The sequence below is a fragment of the Cynoglossus semilaevis genome, chromosome 8 (assembly GCF_000523025.1).
Source record: "Cynoglossus semilaevis isolate Cse_v1.0 chromosome 8, Cse_v1.0, whole genome shotgun sequence".
NCBI classification, from domain to species: domain Eukaryota; kingdom Metazoa; phylum Chordata; class Actinopteri; order Pleuronectiformes; family Cynoglossidae; genus Cynoglossus; species Cynoglossus semilaevis.
In genome coordinates this window covers 29,907,524-29,934,883 of record NC_024314.1, presented here as the reverse complement: position 1 = coordinate 29,934,883, position 27,360 = coordinate 29,907,524, and the positions used below count along the sequence as shown (strand labels likewise).

The following is a 27,360-nucleotide window of genomic DNA, read 5'->3' as shown; positions in this document are numbered from 1 at the left end:
TGTTTGGACGAGTAATAAGAAAAAAACCACCCAATCTGTGGAAAAAAGTACATTTTATCTCATATGTAATTATAATGACGTAATGACAATCACTTGTTCTAGGCTTTTGAAACATTGATGCTCTTCGTTTTCATTTACACCATTTATTCATCAACAAATGAATATTCATAAATGTAACAACATTACGTTCACACTTCTACCCTCAGTAAAATCACTTCCCTCCTGAATCTTCCTGAATAAGATCGAATCTCTCATCAATAACAATTGGTTTCTATGTAGGTGTGAACTACGAACACCACTGCACATCAGGAACCACGCACATGCGCAAACACACTCTCTTTTGCAGCAGCAGTTTGACTTCCTGTTTCTGCTCTGTGACACTGTGACCACTTCCTGTCTAGGAATTGTTTTATTGATGAATTAAATCTTTTTTAATGCATCAACGGGATAAACAAGTTTAAATGTTTGAATCATTTTTAAAGAATTTAAGTCATTTTTCATCTTTTTCATGTTTAACACACACACACACACAACTGCAGTGAGTCAGGGTCAGTGAGAAAAGGCAGTGTGTGCACGTGCACGTGCACAGACAGCAGTCACTGCAGTGTTTTTTTCAGGAGCCTTGTTTAATGTTTCAGTCCCAAGAATAGAATAGTACCAGCTGTCTCTCTCTCCCTCTCTCTCTCTCCTTCTCTCTCTCTATCTCTCCCTCTCTCCCTCTCTAGAATCCACTCACACTCACTCACACACACACACTCCTCAAATGTCAGCACGGCTGTCAGCTCTAACTGAGGACTGGAACTGTTTAGAACAGACTTTTTGACTTGAAGTTTGATTTTATTTTTAACTGTAGAAATCTTTTTTTTTTTTTTAGAATCCTGGTCTGAGGAGAAGAAAGACCTGAGTTTGAAGAATCTGCTGCTGCTGCACTGACATTTCTGTATCAGTGTTAGTGGCAGAAGAAATCGAACCCCCACCCCCTCTATCCTGTGCTTCCTGTGAAACCTCAGACTCAGTTTCAGTCCTGGAGGCAGCAGCAGCAGCAGCAGCAGCAGCAGCAGCAGCAGCAGCAGCAGCAGCAGAATTTTATTTTTTATTTTTCAATTCCACCCACAATGTCTCCATTTCTCAGAATCGGTTTTTCCAACTTTGAAATGGATCCTGGTCTGGCGTACCACCAGGAGGTCCTGAACCCCTACTGTGCCATCTACATCAAGGAGGCCGTGGAAACAGGTTGGTAGGCCTGCTACCGTACATTACCTGAGGGGGACCAGGGACCAGGGACCAGGGACCAGGGACGCAACCCAAGACTAGAGTCACTGCCCAGGCTGAAGACAGTACCAGTGGTCCCCAGTGGACAGACAGACAGACAGTCAGACAGACAGACAGACAGACAGACAGACAGACAGACAGACAGACAGACAGACAGCTATCATGCTACGATAACCCATCCAGTCATGGTAACCTAACTGTACATGGAACAGTTTGATTATTTTCAAGCGTCCTTGTTCAGTGTGTGTTAGCAACAGTCTTTAGCTGCTGGTGTAAAAGCACGAACTGAGCCTTTACTGCTCACAACAACAACTTCCTGTTTGTCACTCACTGTGTCTGTGTGTTCAGAGAAAGGTCAGGTGTACAAGCAGAAGAAGCCAACCATGTACCCCCCCTGGAGCACCACCTTTGATGCTCACGTGCACCGTGGACGTATCATGCACGTGATGGTCAAGGACCGGACTGCAGAACTTAAGTCTGAGGCCATGGTGGCGCTGGACTCACTGGCCACTCGTTGTAAAAAGGAGAGCGGCAAACTGGAAACCTGGGTCAGTGAGGGACTGTGGCCAGAACCAACGTCAGGTTCTAGAACTTCTGGCTGGTCAAACCTTTAGACACTTCCTGTTTTATAAAATCTGTCAAAACTTTAGACCTGAGTCACACAGCTCCTTAGTCATCTCCTCCTGCTCCTCCTTCTCCTCCTCCTTTCATCTTTTCCCAGTGATGTTCTGGTGACTAGTTTGAAGCTGATTTCTGTTTCTTTCTTTGTTGCAGTTGGAGCTGAAGCCTCAGGGTCGACTCCTGATGGAGGCCAGATATTTCCTTGAGAAGAGCAGTGAGAACTGAACCTTAAACCTTCTGGATGTGATTAGACTAAGTTCAAACTATTGAAGATGAAGATGGTGAAGATGGTGACGATGATGATGATGATGGTTACCCAGGCTTTAGGCTTGGACTGTTAACTCTGTTAACCTTGTTCCAGATGCTGCAGGTCACAGCGAGAAGGTGGAAACTGAGCGAGAGGCTGATTCTTTGTTCAATCTTCGTCAGCGACGTGGTGCGATAAAACAGGCTAAAGTTCACCTGATAAAGTCTCACCAGTTCAGCGCCACCTTTTTCCCACAGCCAACCTTTTGTTCTGTCTGTAAGGAGTTTGTCTGGTACGTGTGTTCCTAGCTTACGGAGCTGGTCCATTTGTGGAGTGGACTGTTAACGCTGTGTTTCTTCCACAGGGGTTTGAATAAACAAGGCTACCAGTGTCAAGGTACGCCTTCAACTTTTATTTAATGTTTCATCTCAACGTCATCTGGACAAAGTCTGAATGTGACGTTTGTTTTGTGTCAGAATGCAACGCAGCCATTCACAAGAAATGCATCGACAAAGTCATCGCAAAGTGCACGGGTTCGGCCGTCAACAGCAAGGAGACCATGGTGAATCTTACCTCAGCTGTAACGCTAACATTAGCTGCCACTTTGTTAACTCCGATAATGCCGATAATCCCCCTGATGCTTAAAGAAACCCACGTGGGTGCATTTTTGTGAGCCTAGCACAATGCTAATACTGAGCCGACACAATAGCAAGTGTTAAGCTAAGCATGCTAATAGCCCATTTTTAAAAAAATACAGATCAAACGGTGTGTGATGTCACCGTTTGACTGCCGTGTCTTCACGATGTCATTCCAGATCCACAAGGAACGTTTTAAGATCGATGTTCCCCACAGGTTCAAGGTTTACAACTACAAAAGTCCGACGTTCTGTGAACACTGTGGAACGTTGCTGTGGGGCCTGGCCCGGCAGGGCCTGAAGTGTGAAGGTGGGACTCGTTCATGGGCGGGGGCCTCGGCTGTGTTGGAAAGATTAACTCCGCCCTCCAGTCGTTTTCTCGAAATTCATTGTCACATTTCATTCTTTTGCGATCTTCTTTTGCAGAATGCAGCATGAACATTCATCACAAATGTCAGAAGAAAGTCGCAAATCTCTGCGGCGTCAACCAGAAGCTGATGGCCGAAGCTCTGGCCGGCATTGAAAGCAAACAGCAGGTGAAGATCTGGATCTAATCCACTTTGACTCTGATCCTTTTTCTGATTAGACCACATTAAAGAGGACTCCAGAGGTCCAGGTCCAGGTCCAGGTCCAGGTCCAGGTCCAGGTCCAGGTCCAGGTCCAGGTCCTCACTCTTTTTTTTTAACAACACCAAACCACAATTGGTCATTTGAACCAACTGACCATAATCCAAGACGGCCAATCTGAATTAAGGAAATGAACTTTGACATTTGGACCTGGTGATAGAGGCAGCAGCTCCACCTCCACCTGATGGAGGCAGCAGTTCCACCTCCACCTGATGGAGGCAGCAACCTGATGGAGGCAGCAGCACCTCCACCTGATGGAGGCAGCAGTTCCACCTCCTGACGAAAGCATTTATTAATATTAATGTACGTCTGACACGTGTGTTTTAGGCCAGAAGCACCAAGGACTGTGACTTCATCAGTCGTGAAGGTCCAGTAGGCATCGGTCAGCAGGGTGTAGTTAGAGTGCTGTCAGGTGTGGGAACATCTCTGGCCACCAGTGGTGCTGCTGCTGCAACATCAGCCAATAAAGGTACCGACCGTAGACCTCCACCCTCAAAACCGTTGCCTATGTTACTATGTACTTCCTCTTTTGTTCCTGTTCCTGTAGAGCCTCAGGGCGTCTCATGGGAGGGACCGTTAGATGTTAGCTGGTCCACCACCGGAGGTCAGAGAGAGCCGGAGGAACCCACGGAGCAGCCGCTGTACGCTGTTCCCAGGAAGGAACAACAAACCAGACTCAGCATCGAGGACTTTGTGCTGCACAAATTGCTCGGTAAAGGCAGCTTTGGAAAGGTACCGTTGAAGAAGCGAGTCCTCGTGTGGAACATCTGAAGTGTGGTTTCAGTCTTGAAGACTTCCTCTAACACAGGGCTCTGGTTGCAGGTGTTTTTGGCAGAGCTGCACAAATGCGGATCGTTCTTCGCCATAAAGGCCCTGAAGAAGGACGTGGTCCTGATGGACGATGACGTGGAGTGTACCATGGTGGAGAGGCGGGTTCTTTCTCTGGCCTGGGAGAACCCGTTTCTAACACATCTGTACTGCACCTTCCAGACCAAGGTAACCCTCAGTATGGGCTGCTGAAGTTGCCACTGCGGACCTCCAAATCTATCTCTGCAATTGGTTTCAGGAGAACTTGTTCTTCGTGATGGAGTTTGTCAACGGAGGAGACCTGATGTTCCACATCCAAAACTGCAACAAGTTCAATCAACACCGAGCCACGTAGGTACTCTGAATACAGGATACAGGTGGTTCGCGTTTGCATGATCAAGAGCCAAAGTATTTGAAGGTCCAGAGTCCAGGTTCTTGGACCCTCTGAGGTCCAATGTCTTTGGTCGGTCTGGTACCTAAGAGGTGGGATCCAGGGGGCGATATAGCTGTAACTGTGGCGTTTCCTGTTACAGCTTCTATGGAGCAGAGATCATCTGTGGTCTCCAGTTCCTCCATGCTAAAGGAATCATCTACAGGTGGGCAGGTATCTCCAGCCTCAGAAGGACCTTTTAAAGAACCTTCCAGGTTTCTCAGCAGTGTCTTTGCTCCTCCTGCAGAGACCTAAAACTGGACAACGTCCTGCTGGACTCTGAAGGTCACATCAAGATAGCAGACTTTGGAATGTGCAAGGAGAACATGAGAGATTCCAGTACTTCCACCTTCTGTGGGACGCCTGACTATATAGCACCAGAGGTGAGGACACGCCCTTAGAAGGGCCACGCCCCAACCCCCATTGGTTTTTAAACGTAGTCCGGATGTTTCCCTCAGATTCTGCTGGGTCAGAAATACAACTCGTCGGTGGACTGGTGGTCATTTGGCGTCCTTCTCTACGAGATGCTTGTTGGTCAGTCGCCGTTTCACGGCAGAGACGAGGAGCAGCTGTTCCAGTCCATACGTACCGACAACCCCGTTTACCCAGAGTTCCTCAGTAAAGACGCCAAAGGCATTTTGATCAAGGTGTGTTTTGATCTTCGGACACGTGGCAGTAAAGTTTAGCACATTAGCACATTAGCACATTAGCACATGTGTTTCTGCACCACAGCTTTTGGTCCGTGAACCAGAAGAAAGACTTGGCATCAAAGGAGACATCAGGAGCCACAGTTTCTTCCACAGCACTGACTGGAGTGCACTGGAACAACGACAAGTGGTGCCGCCCTTCAGGCCAACTCTAGTGAGTACAGATGACAGCAGACCCCTGGTGGTCTCCCGTTAACCTTGTAGATTTTGGTCTATTAAAAGTCCTTTTGTCTGTCTCCCCCCACAGGCTTCTCCCAGCGACTACAGCAACTTTGACAAAGAGTTTATCAGCGAGAACCCTCGACTGTCGTGTGCAGATGGAATGTTGATCAACAGCGTGGACCAGAGGATGTTCAGGAACTTCTCCTTTATTAACCCGCAAATGTCAGAAATGTCTGTAAAAACATGAGGGCGCCAGTGAGTTCACTTCAACAGAATCCTGGTTCGTGACTTTGGATAAAACAACATTAAAGGCAGATCAAAGGAGTTCATGTTGAAGATGTTGAAGTAAAGGTTTCTTTTTGTAAATGTTCATTTATTTCTGTCGATCCTCGTTCTCTTACGATTGTGTATTGATTCAAATTGTATTTGTTTGATTTTTATCTTTGGTTAAATCTTTTCTAGGTTAACTATTTATTTTGGCTTCGTCTGATGATTTTTCGGTGTACAGTGACACCTATCAAGGTCGTTGCGTTCAAAGACCCACTGAGAAGTAGAGGTGCGATAGTTATTATATTATTATCATATATAATTAGCCTTTACGAAGGCTAAATATGGAGGTTCCACTGTAGTGCTGCCCTCTTCAGGTCACATTTGTTTTACATTTCAAGTGTTGAATTTTAAGTTGAAATTAAGTTTTTTTTGTGTGTCTGATCTCATTGGTGGCTGACGTTTGTCACGTGGTGATTTCTTCTTCGTCTCAACACAACACAGAGAATGACGTAGACACAAACACGCGTAGTCTTCTTTATTACAGTCGGCAATGGCCTCCAGGGGACAGTGTAACAACACCAACCAAACAATCAACTCCTGTGACAAACTCACCCGAGTAAAGCTGCAGCACTGCTTTTTGTCTTCAGCGCCGCCTGGTGGTGCTGACACTGTTGTTCAGGTGGCGGCTGAGCTGAGGGAAATGGACGGCGGGCGTTCTGGCCGTGGGTCCGTACAGGCCCAGGTTTCGGGCTGCAGCCGACCTTTTGGGCGGCTTGACGCTTGGGAAGGGAGAGAAGAGCGGCTGCTGTGGTTTTGATGATGATGAGGAGGAGGAGGAGGAGGAGGAGAAGATCTGAGGGTTAGGAGATGAAGTGGATGTTTGAAGGACGCCCCCTGGAGTCAGTGAAGAGGAGGAGTCCACAGGAAGTGACACGGTAGCAGGAGAAGAAGAGGAGGATGAAGGGATGATGGAGCTGGAGGAGGAGAGCAGTGGTGGAGATGAACAACCTGAAGATTGAGGATGATGAAGGTGAGGAGAAGGAGGAGGAGGAGGAGAAGAAGAAGAAGACTGGTTGTCCTCAAGGTCCAGTGAGTCCAGTTTCACCTCCATCTCTAAAACATCTCCACAGTTAGAACCAGGAGGAGACGAACAGATGTTCACGTCTCCTTCGCCCGCCTCTCTCTTGTCTTCTCCGTCTTCTACTCCTCCATCCTGGTTTCTTCTCTCCTCCTCCTCCTCTGACCCTCTGACAACCAGCTCTGCTCCAGCTCTGCCAACGTTCCTCCGATGGATCCGGACATGGGTCCTCCAGGGAGACCCTGTCCTGTTAAGTCCTCGCTGCTGCCTGTAGGAGCGATCCAGACTCTGAGGTCCGGGGACAAACGGGGAAGTTCTGCTCCGTGGTCTGCGACCCAGGAGCAGGTGGTTGATGATGGAGCTGGGGGGGTTGAGCTGCGAGGTGAGGACCCGGGTCGCGGGACATTTATCTGTGAGACAGGACAAAATAAACCCAGAGTAAAGACCATGTTAAACCTTGGCTACATGTTGGACCCGGACCCGGACCCGGACCCGGACCCGGACCCGGACCCGGACCCGGACCCGGACCCGGACCCGGACCCGGACCCGGACCCGGACCCGGACCCGGACCCGGACCCGGACCCGGACCCGGACCCGGACCCGGACCCGGACCCGGACCCGGACCCGGACCCGGACCCGGACCCGGACCCGGACCCGGACCCGGACCCGGACCCGGACCCGGACCCGGACCCGGACCCGGACCCGGACCCGGACCCGGACCCGGACCCGGACCCGGACCCGGACCCGGACCCGGACCCGGACCCGGACCCGGACCCGGACCCGGACCCGGACCCGGACCCGGACCCGGACCCGGACCCGGACCCGGACCCGGACCCGGACCCGGACCCGGACCCGGACCCGGACCCGGACCCGGACCCGGACCCGGACCCGGACCCGGACCCGGACCCGGACCCGGACCCGGACCCGGACCCGGACCCGGACCCGGACCCGGACCCGGACCCGGACCCGGACCCGGACCCGGACCCGGACCCGGACCCGGACCCGGACCCGGACCCGGACCCGGACCCGGACCCGGACCCGGACCCGGACCCGGACCCGGACCCGGACCCGGACCCGGACCCGGACCCGGACCCGGACCCGGACCCGGACCCGGACCCGGACCCGGACCCGGACCCGGACCCGGACCCGGACCCGGACCCGGACCCGGACCCGGACCCGGACCCGGACCCGGACCCGGACCCGGACCCGGACCCGGACCCGGACCCGGACCCGGACCCGGACCCGGACCCGGACCCGGACCCGGACCCGGACCCGGACCCGGACCCGGACCCGGACCCGGACCCGGACCCGGACCCGGACCCGGACCCGGACCCGGACCCGGACCCGGACCCGGACCCGGACCCGGACCCGGACCCGGACCCGGACCCGGACCCGGACCCGGACCCGGACCCGGACCCGGACCCGGACCCGGACCCGGACCCGGACCCGGACCCGGACCCGGACCCGGACCCGGACCCGGACCCGGACCCGGACCCGGACCCGGACCCGGACCCGGACCCGGACCCGGACCCGGACCCGGACCCGGACCCGGACCCGGACCCGGACCCGGACCCGGACCCGGACCCGGACCCGGACCCGGACCCGGACCCGGACCCGGACCCGGACCCGGACCCGGACCCGGACCCGGACCCGGACCCGGACCCGGACCCGGACCCGGACCCGGACCCGGACCCGGACCCGGACCCGGACCCGGACCCGGACCCGGACCCGGACCCGGACCCGGACCCGGACCCGGACCCGGACCCGGACCCGGACCCGGACCCGGACCCGGACCCGGACCCGGACCCGGACCCGGACCCGGACCCGGACCCGGACCCGGACCCGGACCCGGACCCGGACCCGGACCCGGACCCGGACCCGGACCCGGACCCGGACCCGGACCCGGACCCGGACCCGGACCCGGACCCGGACCCGGACCCGGACCCGGACCCGGACCCGGACCCGGACCCGGACCCGGACCCGGACCCGGACCCGGACCCGGACCCGGACCCGGACCCGGACCCGGACCCGGACCCGGACCCGGACCCGGACCCGGACCCGGACCCGGACCCGGACCCGGACCCGGACCCGGACCCGGACCCGGACCCGGACCCGGACCCGGACCCGGACCCGGACCCGGACCCGGACCCGGACCCGGACCCGGACCCGGACCCGGACCCGGACCCGGACCCGGACCCGGACCCGGACCCGGACCCGGACCCGGACCCGGACCCGGACCCGGACCCGGACCCGGACCCGGACCCGGACCCGGACCCGGACCCGGACCCGGACCCGGACCCGGACCCGGACCCGGACCCGGACCCGGACCCGGACCCGGACCCGGACCCGGACCTGGACCCGGTTCTCCCCAGGTACCTGTTCGCACGTAGAGCTGCATGACCTGCTGCTGCTGCCGTCTCTTGATGCGGCTGTACTGCTCTGTCAGGGCGCAGATGTCCGTGCTCATCCTCTCCATCATCATGCTGTTGACCGACGCCTTGGCCCCGCCTCCTCCTGCCCCCCCCACCGCTCCGGGGCTCAGCCCCGCGACGTCTCCTTGCCCCCCTTGCTGATCCTTCTCTCCTCCTCCTCCTCTGACCCTCTGACAACCAGCTCTGCTCCAGCTCTGCCAACGTTCCTCCGATGGATCCGGACATGGGTCCTCCAGGGAGACCCTGTCCTGTTAAGTCCTCGCTGCTGCCTGTAGGAGCGATCCAGACTCTGAGGTCCGGGGACAAACGGGGAAGTTCTGCTCCGTGGTCTGCGACCCAGGAGCAGGTGGTTGATGATGGAGCTGGGGGGGTTGAGCTGCGAGGTGAGGACCCGGGTCGCGGGACATTTATCTGTGAGACAGGACAAAATAAACCCAGAGTAAAGACCATGTTAAACCTTGGCTACATGTTGGACCCGGACCCGGACCCGGACCTGGACCCGGTTCTCCCCAGGTACCTGTTCGCACGTAGAGCTGCATGACCTGCTGCTGCTGCCGTCTCTTGATGCGGCTGTACTGCTCTGTCAGGGCGCAGATGTCCGTGCTCATCCTCTCCATCATCATGCTGTTGACCGACGCCTTGGCCCCGCCTCCTCCTGCCCCCCCCACCGCTCCGGGGCTCAGCTCCGTGAAGTTTCCTTGCTCCGTTTGCTGATCTGCAGGTCAAGCAGGGTGGTTATCTCACGGTTACACCAACGGTACCAGTACTGTCCACACGTCAACTACCTTTCAGATGTTTCTGGTATCTCTGCAGCTCGGGGGCCAGGAGCCCCCCCAGGGGCCCCAAACAGCCCAGTGCGGTCACTGCAGTGTCTTCATCGTCCAGGTCCACGTCGTTGTCACTGTCCCAGCTGCCCCGACCCCCACTGAAACCACAACCACAGCTTTATCACGACACTGCTGTCTGATGCCCCCTGCTGGCCACTGTGGCTCCGAAAAAAATAGGAAGAGACGGACAAACCCCGGGCTGGATTTGACAGAAGTGGGGAACGGAGTGATGTTGTAGGTGTATTTCTCCCTGAGCTCGGCCAACTGTGGGAACGGGAACACGGCCATGGAGTAAACTTCCTGAAGCAGGAACAACAGGAGAACAAAGACAAGCAGTGAGCTTCAAAGGAACAAAGGAGAGACGCAGAAGACATTCAGTGTCCTCCACTTCACCTGCATCAGATCGGCCGGGTGGACCAGCTCCTGCTCCAACATCTCCTGAGTCAAATGTCCCATGGTGCTGTAGAAGTCATCAGCTGTTGGACAGAACTGGACCCTCCTGAGGAGACGGACAAGTGGACAAATGGGAGACTTGGACACATGCACATACAGGGACATGGAAACAAAAAAGACATGAAGCAATGGAGTCAGAGAGAGAATGGGACGACATCAGGGGACGACATTAGGGGACGACGTCAGGGGCCGACATCAGGGGACGACATTAGGGGACGACATCAGGGGACAACTTCAGGGGACAACTTCAGGGGACAGCATCAGGGGACAGCATCAGGGGACAGCATCAGGGGACAGCATCAGGGGACAGCATCAGGGGACAACATTAGGGGACGACATCAGGGAACGACATCAGAGGACGACATCAGGGGACGACATTAGGGGACGACGTCAGGGGCCGACATCAGGGGACGACATCAGAGGATGACATCAGGGGACGACATCAGAGGATGACATCAGGGGACAACAAACATCAGGGACAGGGACTTACTCTCCCAGTCTCTCCCAGATGACCAGAGCCACTCGGAACAAGATCTCGGAGCCTTCAAAGAAAACCGAGTCCCAGATCTTCAGGACGGTGGGGGGGGGGAGGCAGGTGGCAAACATGGTGAGGAACCACTGCATGGTGAAGACGTTGGTGAGTGGAGGCTCGTAGCTACCTGACAGAGAACACACACACACACACACACACCCCGCAGTGTGAGACGGGCCTCTGGTCTGTGAAGCTGAACACCAATCATCAGCTCCATCGGCTCCATCGGCTCCGCCCACTTTTACCTCCAGCTTCTCTGTTTGCTGCCTTCTGTAGCTGGTGGAGATGTTGCCAGAGACGGGGCAGCTTCAGTCGCAGCAGGTCCCTGAACACCGCCATGTCCACTGAGACAGGACAAATATGTCATGACAACATTAAAGTCAGTGTGTGTGTGTGTGTGTGTGTGTGTGTGTGTGTGTGTGTGTGTGTGTGTGTCTGGTCACCTGACAAAGCTCGAAGGTTGTTGGCAAAATAATTTTCTGGAAGAACTTTGTCGATCAGGAAGATCATGAGCTGAAACCGAGGAGTGTTTAGTTCAATCAAACCTCTGGTCATCTGCTGCTCACTGACCAGACCAGATTAGCTAACCATCAGGGTTAGCTAATCTGGTCTGATCTGGACCAGATTAGACCAGATTAGCTAACCTTCAGGGCGTCACTCTCGTCGCCCTCCGTCACCTCCAGGATCAGAGCAGCCAGGACGTTGAAGCCTTGACAGTAGCCCACATTCTTATTCCAGCGAGCGTAAGCTAACAGCACCCTCTTCAGGACCACGCGGTCCTGCTCCCCCTCCTGGCCAGAATAGGAGCTGCAACCTGTTCTGTGGAGATCCTGGAGAACGACAGATTGCAGTGACGTGGATATGTTCTACGTTCTAGCTCTGACGCAGTTACGTGGATATGTTCTACGTTCTAGCTCTGATAATATTTCACAGAAAATAAAAATATGATTCTTCTGGTGACGAATAAATTAACGGTGATAATTAACAATGATAATTAACGTTATGTTGTTGATGACGAAGGTAACGATGATGATGACGACGACGCCCCGACCTTGACTATCTGGATCCCCAGTGAGTCGTCGTCAGGGTTACTGCGCTCGTTAAAGGCAAAACGAAGCGTCTTGTCCCAGTCGATGGAGATGGAGTGGAGATACTGGTCGGCTAACGTCAACCACACCTGCGCGTTGGACATTTACACTTCAGTTAGCTTGGTTAGCATCGTTAGCTTCAGAGACAGAAATATACAAGGAAACATCAGCAGATAGAAATGTCCAAAGTCCTCACCCTCCTCCTCCACTCCTTTGGAATCCCAGTGGGAAGTCTGGCCACGGCTTTGAGGGCATCGAACCACTGCAGGAAGAGAGACGGACGCCACTGAGCCACTAACCCACGGACTGACAGTAAGATGACCAACTAACTTATTAACTTAACTAATGGGTTATTAAACTAAATGATGGACTAGTTAACAACCATTAACTAACCCACTGTTAACTAACTAACCGTTAACTAACCCACTGTTAAATAACAACCATTAACTAACCCACCGTTAACTAATCCACCGTTAACTAACCCACTGTTAACTACCCCACCGTTAACTAACCCCCTGTTAACTAACCCCCCGTTAACTAACCCACTGTTAACTAACCCACCATTAACTACCCCCCTGTTAACTACCCCACCGTTAACTAACCCCCTGTTAACTAACCCCCCGTTAACTAACCCACTGTTAACTAACCCACCGTTAACTAACCTGTGTGAATCCATTTTTTCCCAGTAGTGGCTGGATGGTGAACTTCAGCCGAGTGTCCACTCCTGGAGGACAGAAAGACAGAGACAGGGACAGAGTCAGGTGGTGGAAACCTTCGTCCTTCATCATCATCATCATCATCATCACTGTGGTCAGAGCTTTAAAGAGGATTAAGAGAGGAAGAAAACCTCACTTCCTGTGGGAGGACCACTGTAACACCTTCTACTTCCTGTTGACAGATTAAATGGACACAGAACTGAACTCAGACCAGTTCTTCAGGACAGTTCTTCAGTACTGGTTCTGGTTCTGACCCAGATGAACGTTCTCCAGGAGAACAGAGCCGATAAGCTTTAAATGGATCCTGGAAAAATGATCCTGGAAAAATGATCCTGGAACCATGATCCTGGAACCATGATCCTGGAACCATGATCCTGGAACTATGATCCTGGAACTATGATCCTGGAACTATGATCCTGGAAAAATGATCCTGGAACCATGATCCTGGAACCATGATCCTGGAACTATGATCCTGGAACTATGATCCTGGAAAAATGATCCTGGAACCATGATCCTGGAATCATTGTTTTTATGAAGGTAAAATCATTGATTTATTTAAAGAAATCTTTATAAAATAATTTGAAAATTATTTGCTCTGTATTTCCTGTCTCTATAAATATAAAGTCCAAAATTAACTAAAACAACAACAGTCTGACAACAGTCTGTTAGTGTTGTCAGACTAGTACTAGTAGTAGTAGTAGCAGCAGTAGTAGTACTAGTAGTAGTAGTAGTAACCTGGCTCTAAAGTACACAGCAGGCGGGGAGCACTCCTGGAGATACAGTTCCGTTTCTTCAGGACGGCGCTAATTACGTCACCCACTCCCGTCCCCTCTTGATGTCGCTGACGACTTCCGGTGCGCGGCCACCTACTGGTGGAGCAGCGCTGCTGCGGTTGATGATGATGCTGGTTCTGATTCTGTCGCATCCTGAACCGCGACTAAGACAAAACCTAGAACCGGAACACGGTTCTACCGGAACCAGAGTAAACAATGCGTTATTCTGACTCCTGTTTCCGGTTCTTCTTGTCCTTCACGTCTTTGTCAGAAAGATCTTGGGAAAATCTGGTTTCCTTTCCATCTCCTCAGGATTTTCATCAGTTTTTTATTCAAAGAAAAAGAAAAACAGAACCAGAGAATTCTAACAGCTCCGAACGGAACCAGAGTTAAATCCAGGATTTAATGAAGAAGAAAGACCACCGTCACCGTCACCGTCACCGCTGCTGCTGCTGCTGCTGCTGCTGCTGCTCTCTATCCTCATGTACATGCTCTTCTGCCGACCAACCAACAGGAGGAGCTTGTCAGTCAGGAGGAGGTGGTGACGATGAAGTGGATCCAGAATCGAACGTTATTATAACTTTAGAATTTTAATCCCAGCCGTTTTAAAGAAATTACGTCATCATTGAATCACCAATACAATACAGATTAAAATCCAGGTTTTTCCTGTGACGTAAATTGTGCCGTAAGATTAAAAACACATTTTAAAAACACCTTACGTCGTTTTGGCGAGACTGCCTGCAGACACGCGGTGATGACGTCATAGTTCTTCTGCAGTTTGTGACAAAGTCGATCTCGTCTCTTCAACTGACGAATCAGCTTCAACGACTGCAGGTTTGTGCGATATTTCACTTCCTGGACGATGGATCGCAGTTGTTCGAGTTCTGAGAACGTGAGGAAAATCAGACCGAATGTGTTTGATTAGAAAACGTCGACCGAGTCGATCAAAATAAACGACTAAATAATAAAACAACACTGAATCACTGAATTAAACACACGACAAAAAGAAACAGGATCTGAAAGAGTTCCTAAAACGGACCTTTCTGCCGCAGGAAGTGAACCTGCAGTCTCCGGCTGTTCCTCAGCTGCAGCTCCTGTAGGAATCCGGACCCGGATCCACTGCGGCCCAAAAAAGCGTCAGAACCAGAAGCCTCCGTAGAACTGTCCCAGCTGTCCAGGGTTCTTCTGCTGCAGGTCTCGTACAGCTCCACCAGCAGAGGATCCACAATGGAAGTCCTGCAGAAAGTCCGTCCGTCAAATTCACCCCCAGAACCGGAACCTGGATCAGGAGTACAGCCGCAGAAGTTGTCGTGAAGTCCGGGTCTGGATAACACGTCACTCATGTCAACTTTTAAAAGGTTGCTGTTTATTCTTAGCTGCGACATTAGCCGTGAATCTGACGTTAGTTCAAAACAAAAACACACTCGTGTCCGCTCGGATTTTAAACTTGAATTTTAAATAGTTTTTCTTCTCTCCAGGATGAGAAAAGTTTGGAAAACTCCACAGGAAAATCAGCTGTTAGTCCCGGAAGTGACGTAGAGCACAAGCTAAACTTTTACAGGAAGTTTCTTTCCCTTCCTTCTAGGAGGAGTGAAACCTGTTTATCTGTGCAGTTCCAAAGGCAGTGGACGACCTTAAACTACGACTAGTCAGAAAGTCAGTGGACGACCTTAAACTAAGACTAGTCAGAAAGTCAGTGGACGACCTTAAACTACGACGTCCAGGCGAAACTTTGTCTTCATTTAAATGTTTACATTAAAATTAACTTTGAATATGTTCAACCCACAACCATGAAAACTGGAGAGAGGGCGCCACCAAGTGGACTAGGTCTAGTAGTGTTCTTTCTTATTTTAGTTCTTTGACTTTAGAGTTACTTTTGATGATGATGATGATGATGAAGAAGAAGAAGAAGAAGAAGAAGGGTTACTGTGGATGAACAACTGGTCAAAAAATGTCCAGTTTGGTTTTTGACTGATTGTCTGACTGACCGACTGTCTGACTGACTGACTGACAGACTGACTGACCGACTGACTGACTGACTGTCTGACTGACCGACAGGCTGACTGACTGACCGACTGACTGACTGACTGACTGGCTGACTGACTGGCTGACTGACTGACCGACTGACTGACTGACCGACTGACTGACTGACTGTCTGACTGACCGACAGGCTGACTGACTGACCGACTGACTGACTGACCGACTGACTGACTGACTGTCTGACTGACTGACTGACCGACTGTCTGACTGACTGACTGTCTGACTGACCGACAGGCTGACTGACTGACCGACTGACTGACTGACCGACTGACTGACTGACCGACTGACTGACTGACTGACTGGTTTGTTTAAAATAAAAGGATGAATCACAAATCATTCGTTTTCATTATAAAAACTCAGCAGAAATGATGAAGTATCAGCAGCACAGAGGACCCTGGGCCATACACCTGGTCTGGGCCACCTGGTCTGAGTCACCTGGTCTGGGTCACCTGGTCTGGGCCACCTGGTCGCGGCCACCTGGTCTGAGTCGCCTGGTCTGGGTCACCTGGTCTGAGTCACCTGGTCTGGGTCACCTGGTCTGAGTCACCTGGTCTGGGTCACCTGGTCTGGGTCACCTGGTCTGGGCCACCTGGTCTGAGTCACCTGGTCTGGGTCACCTGGTCTGGGCCACCTGGTCTGAGTCACCTGGTCTGGGTCACCTGGTCTGGGCCACCTGGTCGCGGCCACCTGGTCTGAGTCGCCTGGTCTGGGTCACCTGGTCTGAGTCACCTGGTCTGGGTCACCTGGTCCTCCATCATCATTCCCACTGCTCCAACACTGCCAAGAACCTTTACATCACCTTTGGATGCGTCCAATGCTGGTCTCAGCCAGTAACAGGAAGTCCTCCTCCAGTGAAAGAGCCACGCCATTGGCCAATGGCCATGTAGAGGGAGTGCAGTAAAACCTTCACACTTCCTGTCCAAGGGTCGTAGGAGAGCAGGCGACCCGCAGTGTTCAGCTCCAACGCCTGGAAAAGTCAAACTTCTTCTCACCTCAACGAGTCGGTGAAATAAATGATTCCACTTTTGGAGAAAATTTCCAAACAAAATTTCCGTTTGGAAAGTTAAATCTGTTGGAATGAACTTAAATGTTTTATTTTAATTTACAATCGTTTTAGATTCACATTTGAAGAACCTTTTATTTTGTAGTTTGTCTGCAGGCGTACATATGGGGTCAGCCAGAGGTCAGCCAGAGGTCAGCCAGAGGTCAGGGGACGTTAACAGCAAGCCAGCGTTGATTTTTCTGATTTTATTGTAAAATCATTCTTCCTAAAAATTCAGTAAAGGTTTAAATAAAAAAACGTTGGTTTTTAATCAACTTTTTATTCACACCAGTTAAAAAAAACCCTTTTTCAAACGTGACAGTTTTGACTCCAACAGTTCATTTTAACAGTTTCACAGTGAACGACAGTTTCAGACGTTAAATGTCAGCAGTGCTTTTTTTCTTTCAGGTAGAAAAATATGAACCGTGGCCAAAACACAAGTCGATCCATCTGAACAGGAATTTTATAAAAGGAACCCTTGAGTTTGTGTTCAGTTTAGAGGTCGACGCAATTTTCCTCAGCAGTGTCAGTGATTGTGCCATAGGTGGCACTGTTTTGCAACAAGCATCAATAATTTTATAGCTTATTTCAGCGAAAATAATGAAAAAGGTATAAAAAAAAGAAAAAAATCTTTGGTTTGTTTTAGAATTTCATAAATACGTAATTTCTTATTATAACATCTTGATTCACCATTCGACAAGTTTGAAGGCCGTAAAGACAGAGGTCACCAAGGTCACGGGGTCAGCCATTCGTCAGCATCTTCAGCCTCATGTTGTTCTACACTTTCTTTATGTTCTCCCAGTGTTACCCGACACACACACACACACACACACACACACAGCTCCAGTTCTTGTTTCTACTTTCTCTCCATTCTGTGCACTTCCTCATACCCACCACTAGAATGTGCTGCAATTTCCTCTCACTTTGTTTGTTTCTCCTCTTCCTTTAGTTCTGTTCCAGGTCGGTCTGTTCCAGGTCGGTCTGTTCCAGGTCGGTCTGTTCCAGGTCGGTCTGTTCCAAGTCGGTCTGTTCCAGGTCGGTCTGTTCTAGAACTTTCTGCTCCTGACATTTTTTTCAACAAACATTGAAAGTATTTTTTGTTTTCTCTGCCTCCGTTGATCAAAAGCCTAAAACTAAAGCATCAGCCATAAAATCATAAATAAAAACATATTTACAGATGTTAAAAAATTAAATAAAGTTAAAAAAACGCTGATTTTGACCAAAACTTTGTCAATCTTTGGTTTTCAGGAGAATAAAATTCAGATCAAACTCTGTTGGCAGAAGCCCGGCTGCTGCACAGCGCCTCCTGCAGTCTCCTTCTGTAGCTTTGGTAGCGGTGGATCAGCGCCTCCTTCTGCTCCTCCTCCTCCTTGTCCAGAATCCTCAGGAAGTTCTGCAGCTCTGGGATGGAGAAGGCCTCCCACTGGGAATGAACACAAACACTGCTTCACCTTCACCCACTGCTGCCCCCTGTGGCCAGTGTGCACCACTGACTAATAAAGTTGTGATAAAGAAGAGATCGTCACCAGAACGTCTCCGGTCGGCTGCTCCTTCAGGACGAAGTTCAGAGAACCAGGATCTGGACCAGACATCAGACGGAGGAACAACGGCTGCTCCAGGTCGGACAGTTTACACACGTACACTGGACGGACGGACGGACACACGGACACACACACACACACACACACACACGGACACACACACACACACAGAGTGTTTAAGGAAACCACATCAAAGGTAGAAAAACTTCAAAGAACCTCAAATGTTGTTCTTCAGAGACTGGATTTATGGGTTCAAACCCCCCCCCACTCACACTCTCTCTCTCTCTCTCACTCACTCTCTCTCTCTCTCTTTCTCTCTCTCTCTCTCTCACCCTGCTCCTCTCTCCTGTAGTGTTTGTAAAGACCGTATTTTGCTGGATTATCTGCAACAGTGAACTTGTTCAACAGAGCCACGATCACCTGGAAACACACACACACACACACACACACACAGGAAGTGGAGATTGGTGAACAACAGTATGGTTTCAGACCACAGAGAAGATCAGAGAAGGTCAGAAGGAGCTCCACTGTGTATTTGTAGATTTAGAAAAGGCATGTGACAAAGTGTAGTCAGGAGTGGCAGAGAAGTATGTTAGTTTGGTGCAGGACATGTATGAGAATAGTACAACAGTAGTGAGGTGTGCTGTTGGGAGGACAGAAGACTTCAAAGTGGAGGTGGGACTACATCAAGGATCGGCCCTGAGCCCCTTCTTGTTTGCTGTGGTGATGGACAGATTGACAGATGAGGTCAGACAGGAGTCCCCATGGACTATGATGTTTGCAGATGACATTGTGATCTGTAGTGAGAGTAGGCAGCAGCTAGAAGAGAACCTAGAGAGGTGGAGGTTTGCACTAGAAAGAAGAGGAATGAAGGTCAGTCGCAGCAAGACAGAGTACATGTGTGTAAACGAAAGGCAGAACAGTGAAATAGTGAGGCTACAAGGAGCAGAGGTGGTGAAGGTGCAGGAGTTTAGGTACTTAGGATCAACTGTTCAGAGCAGCGGAGACTGTGGAAGAGAGGTGAAGAATAGAGTACAGGCAGGATGGAACAGCTGGAGAAAAGTGTCAGGAGTGATCTGTGACAGAAGAGTGTCAGCTAAGGTGAAGGGAAAGGTTTACAGGACAGTGGTGAGACCAGCCATGATGTATGGTTTAGAGACAGTAGCAATAGGCAGAAGACAGGAGGAGGAGCTGGAGGTGGCAGAGTTAAAGATGCTAAGATTCTCTTTAGGAGTGACAAGAATGGACAGGGTCAGGAATGAGGTCATTAGAGGGACAACACAGACAGGAAGGTTTGGAGAAAAAGCTAGAGAAGCCAGATTGAGATGGTTTGGACATGTGCAGAGGAGGGACAGTGGATACATTGGTAGAAGAATGTTAGAGATGGAGCTACCAGGTAGGAGAAAGAGAGGAAGGCCAAAGAGGAGATATATGGATGCAGTGAGGGAGGACATGCAGGTAGTTGGAGTCAGAGTAGAAGATACAGAGAACAGGGAGAGATGGAAATCAATGATTTGCTGTGGCAACCCCTGAAAAAGGGACAAAGCCGAAAGAAAAAGAAGCCACAGTGTTGTTGGAGCTGATGTGCAGAGTCTTGATGGCTCCTCGTGGTAAGAAAAACGCCTCCTCCATCTTTGCTCCTCCTCCTCTTCCTCCTCCTCCTCCTCCTCCTCCTCGTCCTCCTCTCACTGTCACTGGTCTTCTGAGGTCCATCTGCACCTTGATAAAACCAGTGTAGACCCCAGACGGACCCTGTCACACAGAGAGACAGAGGTTCAGGGGTCAGACAGCTGCTGCTGGACACAGTCGGTGTGTCTGTGGGTTTACTGTTCACCAGCGTCATCTTGAGGTGATCCGTGGTCAGTGCATTGTAGTGTTGGATCTTCAGTTTGATTTCTTCTCTGCTCAGCTCTATTCTGGACTCCTGGACCACAGGCTGGGAAGACAGAAGCAATCAGTCTGATGACATCATCGTCGTCGTCATCATCATCATCATTAACTCTCAGTCTGCTCCAGCAGAGATGCTAATCAACAGCTAATAGTCCAATAATTCCATTTGCACATTAGCATCGTTAGCTGTTAGCCGCTAACTAACCTGATCTTCAGTCAAATCTTATGAACACACAGCAGCAGGAAGTGACTCCTCACACACACACACACACGCACACGCACACGCACACACACACACAGGCCGTGTAGTCATGCAGTAGGAATGGAGAATACTACAGTTTTACTGCAGGGATTTAGTTTTGGGAACGATGCGCGTGGTTGAGGTTTGCGGTTTGATTCCCTGCCTTCCGAAACAAGGGGTTCGTATTTATTGTCAGTTACTCCGCCTGGTCTTTACCTTGTTGACAGCATTCCTAGGGGGCGCTCTGTTGAAGAACGAGGTCCTGGCTGTGAAGAAAAACTCTTCTGTGTCTTCCTCTAAACTACTGTAGCCGCTGCTCATCGTGCTCGTGCTTGTGCTCGTCCACGTCATTGGTGAAGAAAACAGATTCAGTCCAACCGGTCCGCATTAAAAGTGTTCTGACCAAAACCGGATCAGTTTGATCCGGGTTCGTCTCGGTTTAAAGGGGGTTCAGACCAGTTAACAGCGGGTTAGCGTTAGTTAGTTGGTTACTTAGTTAACTTTAGTTAAAGCCAGCCTCTTCCGTCGGGGAGTCGCTGTTTCCTGATTCTAATCCGCTCGAGCGTCTTTTCTTCTGGCCACACGCGACACTCTCTACGTCATTTACGTCATTTAAACGTTGTCACTGTTGAGACGTGAAGCTAAACGTCACGTCCGCCAAACAAATCCACTCAAAACTCCGTCCTTTTCGCCAATTTGGACAAAAAAAACAATGAAAAACTTCGCTCCTCGTTCGACTCGCGTCTGCCTCCATGAACGACTCACACTCAGGCCACGCCCACCACAGGCAGCAGCCAATTGCAGGTCGAGGATTCAGTGAAGCTCCGCCTATAGAAAGTTGACACCCAAACAAAACCGAGGCATTTACTCTGAATTAAAGATATTTATAATACTGCGTGTTATTAATACATGTATTAAATGTTAAGAGTTCGATTATTCGATAATAAAATGAATTAATGTTTCACATTAATTCCTTGGTCTTTGAACACAAATAAAAACATCGATTAAAATGAAACGTTCGTCGTGTTTAAATCGAATCCAACAAAGAATTCTTGAAGGGACACGCGTGTGCGCGCTTGTACCGTGACGTCACTTTAATGGTGACAGCATAAGCCTCTTGTGTCGTCGTGGCGCCATCGTGTGGTAAAATATACCATTACATTAAACTGCTTTGTGTTGTCGAACCCCTTCCTCACCTGGTCGTTGGTGCTGTTGTTGTTCACCTGGTCCGGACCGAAGGCTGAACCGGTACAGTCCAGTGAGACTCGGCTTCGACACAGAGAGTGACACGTGTATTTACAACCTATGGAGAGAGGAGGTCAAATGTAGTTATGGTTAGAGGTCAAAGGTCATAGGAATCCTGTTTTCCCCTCAGTCTATGTCACATGTTTGGTTCAGTCCCCCAGGTTGAGAACCTTAGAGCCTCCTCCTGGACTGTGACGCTCCTCAGGTCTCTCTCTGGTTCTGAACCAGTTCTTCTTCATTCCAACAACATTCCAGTCGTTGAGCTGTGACTCAGTGACCACCCCGCCCTGCCCCGCCCTCTCCTATCAGAGGACAACACGCCATGTCCTCTGATCCTGGCCCTGCCCAGAGGGTCTAATGACGAGTCTGTCACCTGGTAGGTCACCTGGTCTGACACTCTGGTTCTGAACAGTTGTATATTTACATAACAGATGAAATCACTGGTCCAGACCTGGATCTGGATCCTGGACCAGGGTCTCTGAGAGTCTGGTCTACAACTGGTTAGAATGAAAACATGTCTGGGGACTGGGACTGGGACCAGGGACTGGGACTGGGACCAAGGACTGGGACCAGGGACTGGGACTGGGACCAGGGACTGGGACCAGGGACGGGGACTGGGACCAGGGACTGGGACCAGGGACGGGGACTGGGACCAGGGACTGGGACTGGGACCAGGGACTGGGACTGGGACCAAGGACTGGGACCAGGGACTGGGACTGGGACCAGGGACTGGGACTGGGACCAAGGACTGGGACTGGGACTGGGACTGGGGCTGGGACTGGTACTGGGACTGGGACCAGGGACTGGGACTGGGACTGGGACCGGGGACTGGGACTGGGACCAGGGACTGGGACCAGGGACTGGGTACAACAAACATAGTTTGTTCATAACAAAGGAAGAAAAGATTGTTTGTTTAGGGTTAATATCTTCATCTTCATCATCATCATCATCATCATCATCACTCTCACCTGTACACGTCAACCCCCCCTGCAAGATGTAATCGCAGCAGACGTCACACCAGGAGTTTCCTCTTCCGGTCTGAAAACTGTGACCTTCTCCTGATTCCTGCTTCACCCGCGGGTCTCGGTCTGAAGGAGAGAAGATGGTCCTGACATCGGGAGGTCTGAATCCTCTCCTCCTGCTCCTCGGTGCGCCTCCTCCTCCTCCTTCACCTGCTCCCCCGACCTGGGCGCTCCTTGGAGAATCTGCCCCGAGTCTCTGTTGCTCTGGACCGGCCCGCACCTCCGCCCGGCTCCAGGCCTCCTCCAGACTCTCCAGACTGACGGGCTGAGGAGACGGGTGTCTGCGCACCGCGCGCACCACGGCAGCGCCCTTGTTGGCTTTGGAGAGCCGCATCTTGGTCTCCGGTAGCGTGGCCTCCATAGAGTCGTAGCTCGACACCGCGGCTCTGTGGACGTGAACCGGCTGCACTGTCAACGGAACCCCGTCTGTGACCGAGCAGCGAGTCGGGATGTATTTCCGGACCGGAGTGTGGAACATGACGCACGACGTTCAGCTGCTGCTGCTCCGTGGGGAGAGTGGATTGAAGTTTGAGTGACAGCTCGCTCTGACGTCACTGTCGTGAGTGACGACCCAGACTGAGGAGCTTTAGGCTGAAAACACACACTTAAAGTGATGCACGTGACCGCGGCTCTTTAAACACGTCGCTGTGATTGACAGGCAGCCGTCGTTAGTTTAAGAGAAAAGTTTTCTCCTCGGATGACGTCACTTTAAGTCCAAATATTACTGTCACATTAACATATGTTTTTGTTTTTGTTTTTTACAAAAATCCACAAATCCACAACTACAAATGACAATTTGGCGGCGCTACAACAACCACCAAGAGCTATTAAAAAGACTAAGGAAGGAATTAAAAAAAACCGATGAACTTGAACACAACACAACCGTAACCATTGTCCTGTAGATTTTTAGATTGATTTCATCATCTCTGAAAACGGTGTACTACAGTACTACTGATCTACAGTACTACTGAACTGCAGTACTGCAGTAGTCTAAGTAAATCAACAGACTTTAATCAACACAGAGGTTTTTATTTGTATTTTTTCAGTGAAACAAAGAAGAAGAAAAACATTTGACTCATTGATTTAAACTGTTGTTGTTTTGTTTGTTGTTGTTGTTTACAGTAGCTCAGAGCTCCAGTGTTGCTGACCGTGCAGTTCTTCGGTTGTTTGATAACCAATGGTCAAAGTTCAACTTCTCCAAATTGTTGATTTATAAAAACAGCTCAACAGATGAATGACAGTGAACTGGTCCACAATCAAACACACAGTATTTGAACAGCAGTAATACAAATGGAGCTACATATACTATATACGTCTGTATATTTATATATATTTATATATACTGTATATACATATATTAGGGTGTGTATTGTCAAGAATCTGGCGATACAATTTTATCACGATACAACGATACGATGTACTACGATGTACTGTGATATACTGTGATACTACAGTCACATATATTGAGCCCCCCCCCCAGTGTGATCCTAGTCTCAGACTCTGCCCCCCCCCCAGTGTGATCCTAGTCTCAGACTCTGCCCCCCCCCCAGTGTGATCCTAGTCTCAGACTCTGCCCCCCCCCCAGTGTGATCCTAGTCTCAGACTCTGCCCCCCCCCCAGTGTGATCCTAGTCTCAGACTCTGTTCCATGTGAACATCAGTTCCTAACTCTGGAACAGAGGGATCTACATTTGGAATCACCAGAGAAGAAAGAAAAGAAGAAGAACATGAACCAACACCAGGAATATTGGAAAAAATCAATGACTGATCAACGACTGAGGACATTGATCTGGGATCAGGAGATACTTCAGTGTGGATACTTTGTAACACCCCAATATATATATATATATGTATATGTATATATATATTTATAACCATAAATAATGATGTTTAGCTTTTGTAAATGAGGAAATATTAAAATAATGACTAAAAGGTAACAAGTAGTATTTCTACGTATATCTGTGATACTGTCAAAGTCATACATCGATATTTACATACAGCAATATGTGAACTTGTTGTTTTGTTTTTAAATAAACAGCTTATAAAGTGGAGTGACCCTGTCAGAACGGATGACATCGATGATGTCATCCGTCTGTTTGACATGACGTGATGAAGATGAAGGTGATGATGTCATGGTGTGTCACCTCTGCCCCCTCTCATTGGTGGATCCTTCAGACGCCCCGCCCCACGTCAGTGTCCAGTCAACATGTAATCTGCAGGGAAGAGAGGGAACTCAGACTCTGGGTTCTCCAGCGAGGTTCCTCTGGTTGGGGTGGTTCTCACCACGACAGCGCTCAGGGTGGAAGTTCTCGTAGATGGGGTAGAGAGGGTTCTCCTGTTCACTGCGATGTTTCCTGGCCCGCAGAACGTCCCGCACACACTGGTGCAAGAAGGCGTACTGGCACTGCACACACACACACACACACACACACACACACACAAGAACATTCATGTGACAACTGTCAGAAGCTAATAGCTAGCTGTAGCACTGTGGTCAGGGGGGGGGTCACCTCTGTCTGGGCCATGTGACCAGTATATCACCAGTAAATATTGGGGGGGGGTCACCTCTGTCTGGGCCATGTGACCAGTATATCACCAGTAAATATTGGGGGGGGGTCACCTCTGTCTGGGCCATGTGACCAGTATATCACCAGTAAATATTGGGGGGGGGTCACCTCTGTCTGGGCCATGTGACCAGTATATGCCCAGTAAATATTGGGGGGGGGTCACCTCTGTCTGGGCCATGTGACCAGTATATCACCAGTAAATATTGGGGGGGGGTCACCTCTGTCTGGGCCATGTGACCAGTATATCACCAGTAAATATTGGGGGGGGGTCACCTCTGTCTGGGCCATGTGACCAGTATATCACCAGTAAATATTGGGGGGGGGTCACCTCTGTCTGGGCCATGTGACCAGTATATCACCAGTAAATATTGGGGGGGGGTCACCTCTGTCTGGGCCATGTGACCAGTATATGCCCAGTAAATATTGGGGGGGGGTCACCTCTGTCTGGGCCATGTGACCAGTATATCACCAGTAAATATTGGGGGGGGGTCACCTCTGTCTGGGCCATGTGACCAGTATATCACCAGTAAATATTGGGGGGGGGTCACCTCTGTCTGGGCCATGTGACCAGTATATGACCAGTAAGTGGTGGGGGGGGGTCACCTCTGTCTGGGCCATGTGACCAGTATATGCCCAGTAAATATTGGGGGGGGGTCACCTCTGTCTGGGCCATGTGACCAGTATATGACCAGTAAATGTTGGGGGGGGGGCCACCTCTGTCTGGACTATGTGACCAGCATATGACCAGTAAATGTTGGGGGGGGGGTCACCTCTGTCTGGGCCATGTGACCAGTATATGCCCAGTAAATATTGGGGGGGGGTCACCTCTGTCTGGGCCATGTGACCAGTATATCACCAGTAAATATTGGGGGGGGGTCACCTCTGTCTGGGCCATGTGACCAGTATATCACCAGTAAATATTGGGGGGGGGTCACCTCTGTCTGGGCCATGTGACCAGTATATCACCAGTAAATATTGGGGGGGGGTCACCTCTGTCTGGGCCATGTGACCAGTATATGACCAGTAAGTGGTGGGGGGGGGTCACCTCTGTCTGGGCCATGTGACCAGTATATGCCCAGTAAATATTGGGGGGGGGTCACCTCTGTCTGGGCCATGTGACCAGTATATCACCAGTAAATATTGGGGGGGGGTCACCTCTGTCTGGGCCATGTGACCAGTATATGCCCAGTAAATATTGGGGGGGGGTCACCTCTGTCTGGGCCATGTGACCAGTATATGACCAGTAAGTGGTGGGGGGGGGTCACCTCTGTCTGGGCCATGTGACCAGTATATCACCAGTAAATATTGGGGGGGGGTCACCTCTGTCTGGGCCATGTGACCAGTATATCACCAGTAAATATTGGGGGGGGGTCACCTCTGTCTGGGCCATGTGACCAGTATATGCCCAGTAAATATTGGGGGGGGGTCACCTCTGTCTGGGCCATGTGACCAGTATATGACCAGTAAATGTTGGGGGGGGTCACCTCTGTCTGGGCCATGTGACCAGTATATGACCAGTAAGTGGTGGGGGGGGGTCACCTCTGTCTGGGCCATGTGACCAGTATATGCCCAGTAAATATTGGGGGGGGGTCACCTCTGTCTGGGCCATGTGACCAGTATATCACCAGTAAATATTGGGGGGGGGTCACCTCTGTCTGGACCATGTGTTGACGATGTAAGCGGAGATCAAACACACAGCCGTAAAGGTCCACGGTTCCTTTGGAGTCCAGCTGCTGCAGAACTCGGTCCAAAGCCATGAAAGTTCCAGTTCTTCCAACACCAGCACTAAACACAGAAGAACTGAACTGAGAACCGATGGAAATCAGCTGGTTCTTCAAGAACAAAAGAACTGAAATATTCTGGGTTTAAATTCCATGACTTCCTTCACCGTCTCTGGAACCATCCACAAGTAGTACTGTAGTACTGTAGTACTGTAGTACTGTAATATAACAGTACTGTGGTACTGTAATATAACAGTACTGTAGTACTGTTATATTACAGTACTGTAGTACTGTTATATTACAGTAGTACTGTAGTACTGTAGTACAGTAATATAACAGTACTGTAATACAGTAATATAACAGTACTGTAGTACTGT

General features: G+C 50.7%; 4 protein-coding genes across 6 annotated transcripts in view; 1 reads left to right on the top strand and 3 right to left on the bottom strand.

The window, feature by feature from the left end:
* Positions 1–74: 74 nt before the first annotated feature.
* prkcq (protein kinase C, theta) lies at positions 75–5,979 on the top strand. Of its 3 annotated transcripts, none has more exons than XM_008316114.3 (17): positions 75–1,233; positions 1,621–1,820; positions 2,047–2,107; positions 2,255–2,432; positions 2,505–2,536; positions 2,617–2,702; positions 2,955–3,084; positions 3,201–3,310; positions 3,728–3,869; positions 3,948–4,132; positions 4,223–4,396; positions 4,467–4,558; positions 4,741–4,803; positions 4,885–5,020; positions 5,096–5,284; positions 5,370–5,498; positions 5,592–5,979. In XM_008316114.3, exons 1-17 carry the CDS (start codon positions 1,116–1,118, stop codon positions 5,751–5,753), a joined length of 2,187 nt encoding a protein of 728 aa, XP_008314336.1. In that variant the 5' UTR covers positions 75–1,115; the 3' UTR covers positions 5,754–5,979. The 3 variants fall into 3 exon arrangements, with proteins under 3 accessions (XP_008314336.1, XP_008314335.1, XP_024913648.1); XM_025057880.1 differs by adding an exon at positions 1,389–1,460 and having other exon boundaries at positions 1,091–1,356; positions 3,728–4,132; XM_008316113.3 differs by having other exon boundaries at positions 3,728–4,132.
* tbc1d30 (TBC1 domain family, member 30) lies at positions 5,602–15,717 on the bottom strand. Its single transcript, XM_025057879.1, has 16 exons — positions 14,715–15,717; positions 14,395–14,559; positions 12,849–12,910; positions 12,383–12,448; positions 12,150–12,275; positions 11,743–11,928; positions 11,542–11,611; positions 11,344–11,442; positions 11,057–11,225; positions 10,507–10,612; positions 10,307–10,413; positions 10,072–10,211; positions 9,804–10,001; positions 9,514–9,697; positions 6,389–7,080; positions 5,602–5,739 (listed from the first exon to the last, which is right to left on the bottom strand). Exons 1-15 carry the CDS (start codon positions 15,058–15,060, stop codon positions 6,420–6,422), a joined length of 2,685 nt encoding a protein of 894 aa, XP_024913647.1. The 5' UTR covers positions 15,061–15,717; the 3' UTR covers positions 5,602–5,739; positions 6,389–6,419.
* A 1,304-nt stretch (positions 15,718–17,021) lies between these two features.
* LOC103383101 (ras association domain-containing protein 1-like) lies at positions 17,022–24,236 on the bottom strand. The gene is made up of 7 exons (XM_008316116.3): positions 22,643–24,236; positions 21,626–21,732; positions 20,133–20,234; positions 19,860–20,050; positions 18,631–18,722; positions 18,284–18,399; positions 17,022–18,180 (listed from the first exon to the last, which is right to left on the bottom strand). The coding sequence occupies exons 1-7, from the start codon at positions 23,172–23,174 to the stop codon at positions 18,022–18,024; spliced, it is 1,299 nt and encodes a 432-aa protein (XP_008314338.1). The 5' UTR covers positions 23,175–24,236; the 3' UTR covers positions 17,022–18,021.
* An 85-nt stretch (positions 24,237–24,321) lies between these two features.
* The window catches only part of LOC112487314 (receptor-type tyrosine-protein phosphatase beta-like), a 21,832-nt gene continuing 18,793 nt past the window's right edge, over positions 24,322–27,360 (bottom strand). Inside the window, 3 exon segments of the mRNA XM_025057524.1 lie at positions 24,322–24,908; positions 24,979–25,099; positions 26,912–27,047. Coding sequence (XP_024913292.1) covers positions 24,886–24,908; positions 24,979–25,099; positions 26,912–27,047 — 280 coding nt within the window. The 3' untranslated portion in view covers positions 24,322–24,885.

Excerpts from the sequence above, each read along its gene's own strand:
- prkcq (XM_008316113.3), top strand. The coding sequence starts at position 1,116 with ATGTCTCCATTTCTCAGAATCGGTTTTTCCAACTTTGAAATGGATCCT. Across the intron at positions 1,234-1,620 it reads CAAGGAGGCCGTGGAAACAG|AGAAAGGTCAGGTGTACAAG; the intron begins GTTGGTAGGCCT and ends CTGTGTGTTCAG. Across the intron at positions 3,085-3,200 it reads GCAGGGCCTGAAGTGTGAAG|AATGCAGCATGAACATTCAT; the intron begins GTGGGACTCGTT and ends CTTCTTTTGCAG.
- tbc1d30 (XM_025057879.1), bottom strand. The coding sequence starts at position 15,060 with ATGTCGCAGCTAAGAATAAACAGCAACCTTTTAAAAGTTGACATGAGT. Across the intron at positions 12,911-14,394 it reads GGCAGTCTCGCCAAAACGAC|GAGTGGACACTCGGCTGAAG; the intron begins GTAAGGTGTTTT and ends TCTGTCCTCCAG. Across the intron at positions 10,613-11,056 it reads ATCTGGGAGAGACTGGGAGA|GAGGGTCCAGTTCTGTCCAA; the intron begins GTAAGTCCCTGT and ends CCGTCTCCTCAG.
- LOC103383101 (XM_008316116.3), bottom strand. The coding sequence starts at position 23,174 with ATGTTCCACACTCCGGTCCGGAAATACATCCCGACTCGCTGCTCGGTC. Across the intron at positions 20,235-21,625 it reads ACAACAGCACCAACGACCAG|CCTGTGGTCCAGGAGTCCAG; the intron begins GTGAGGAAGGGG and ends CTGTCTTCCCAG. Across the intron at positions 18,400-18,630 it reads CTACAGGAGAGAGGAGCAGG|TGTACGTGTGTAAACTGTCC; the intron begins GTGAGAGAGAGA and ends CCGTCCGTCCAG.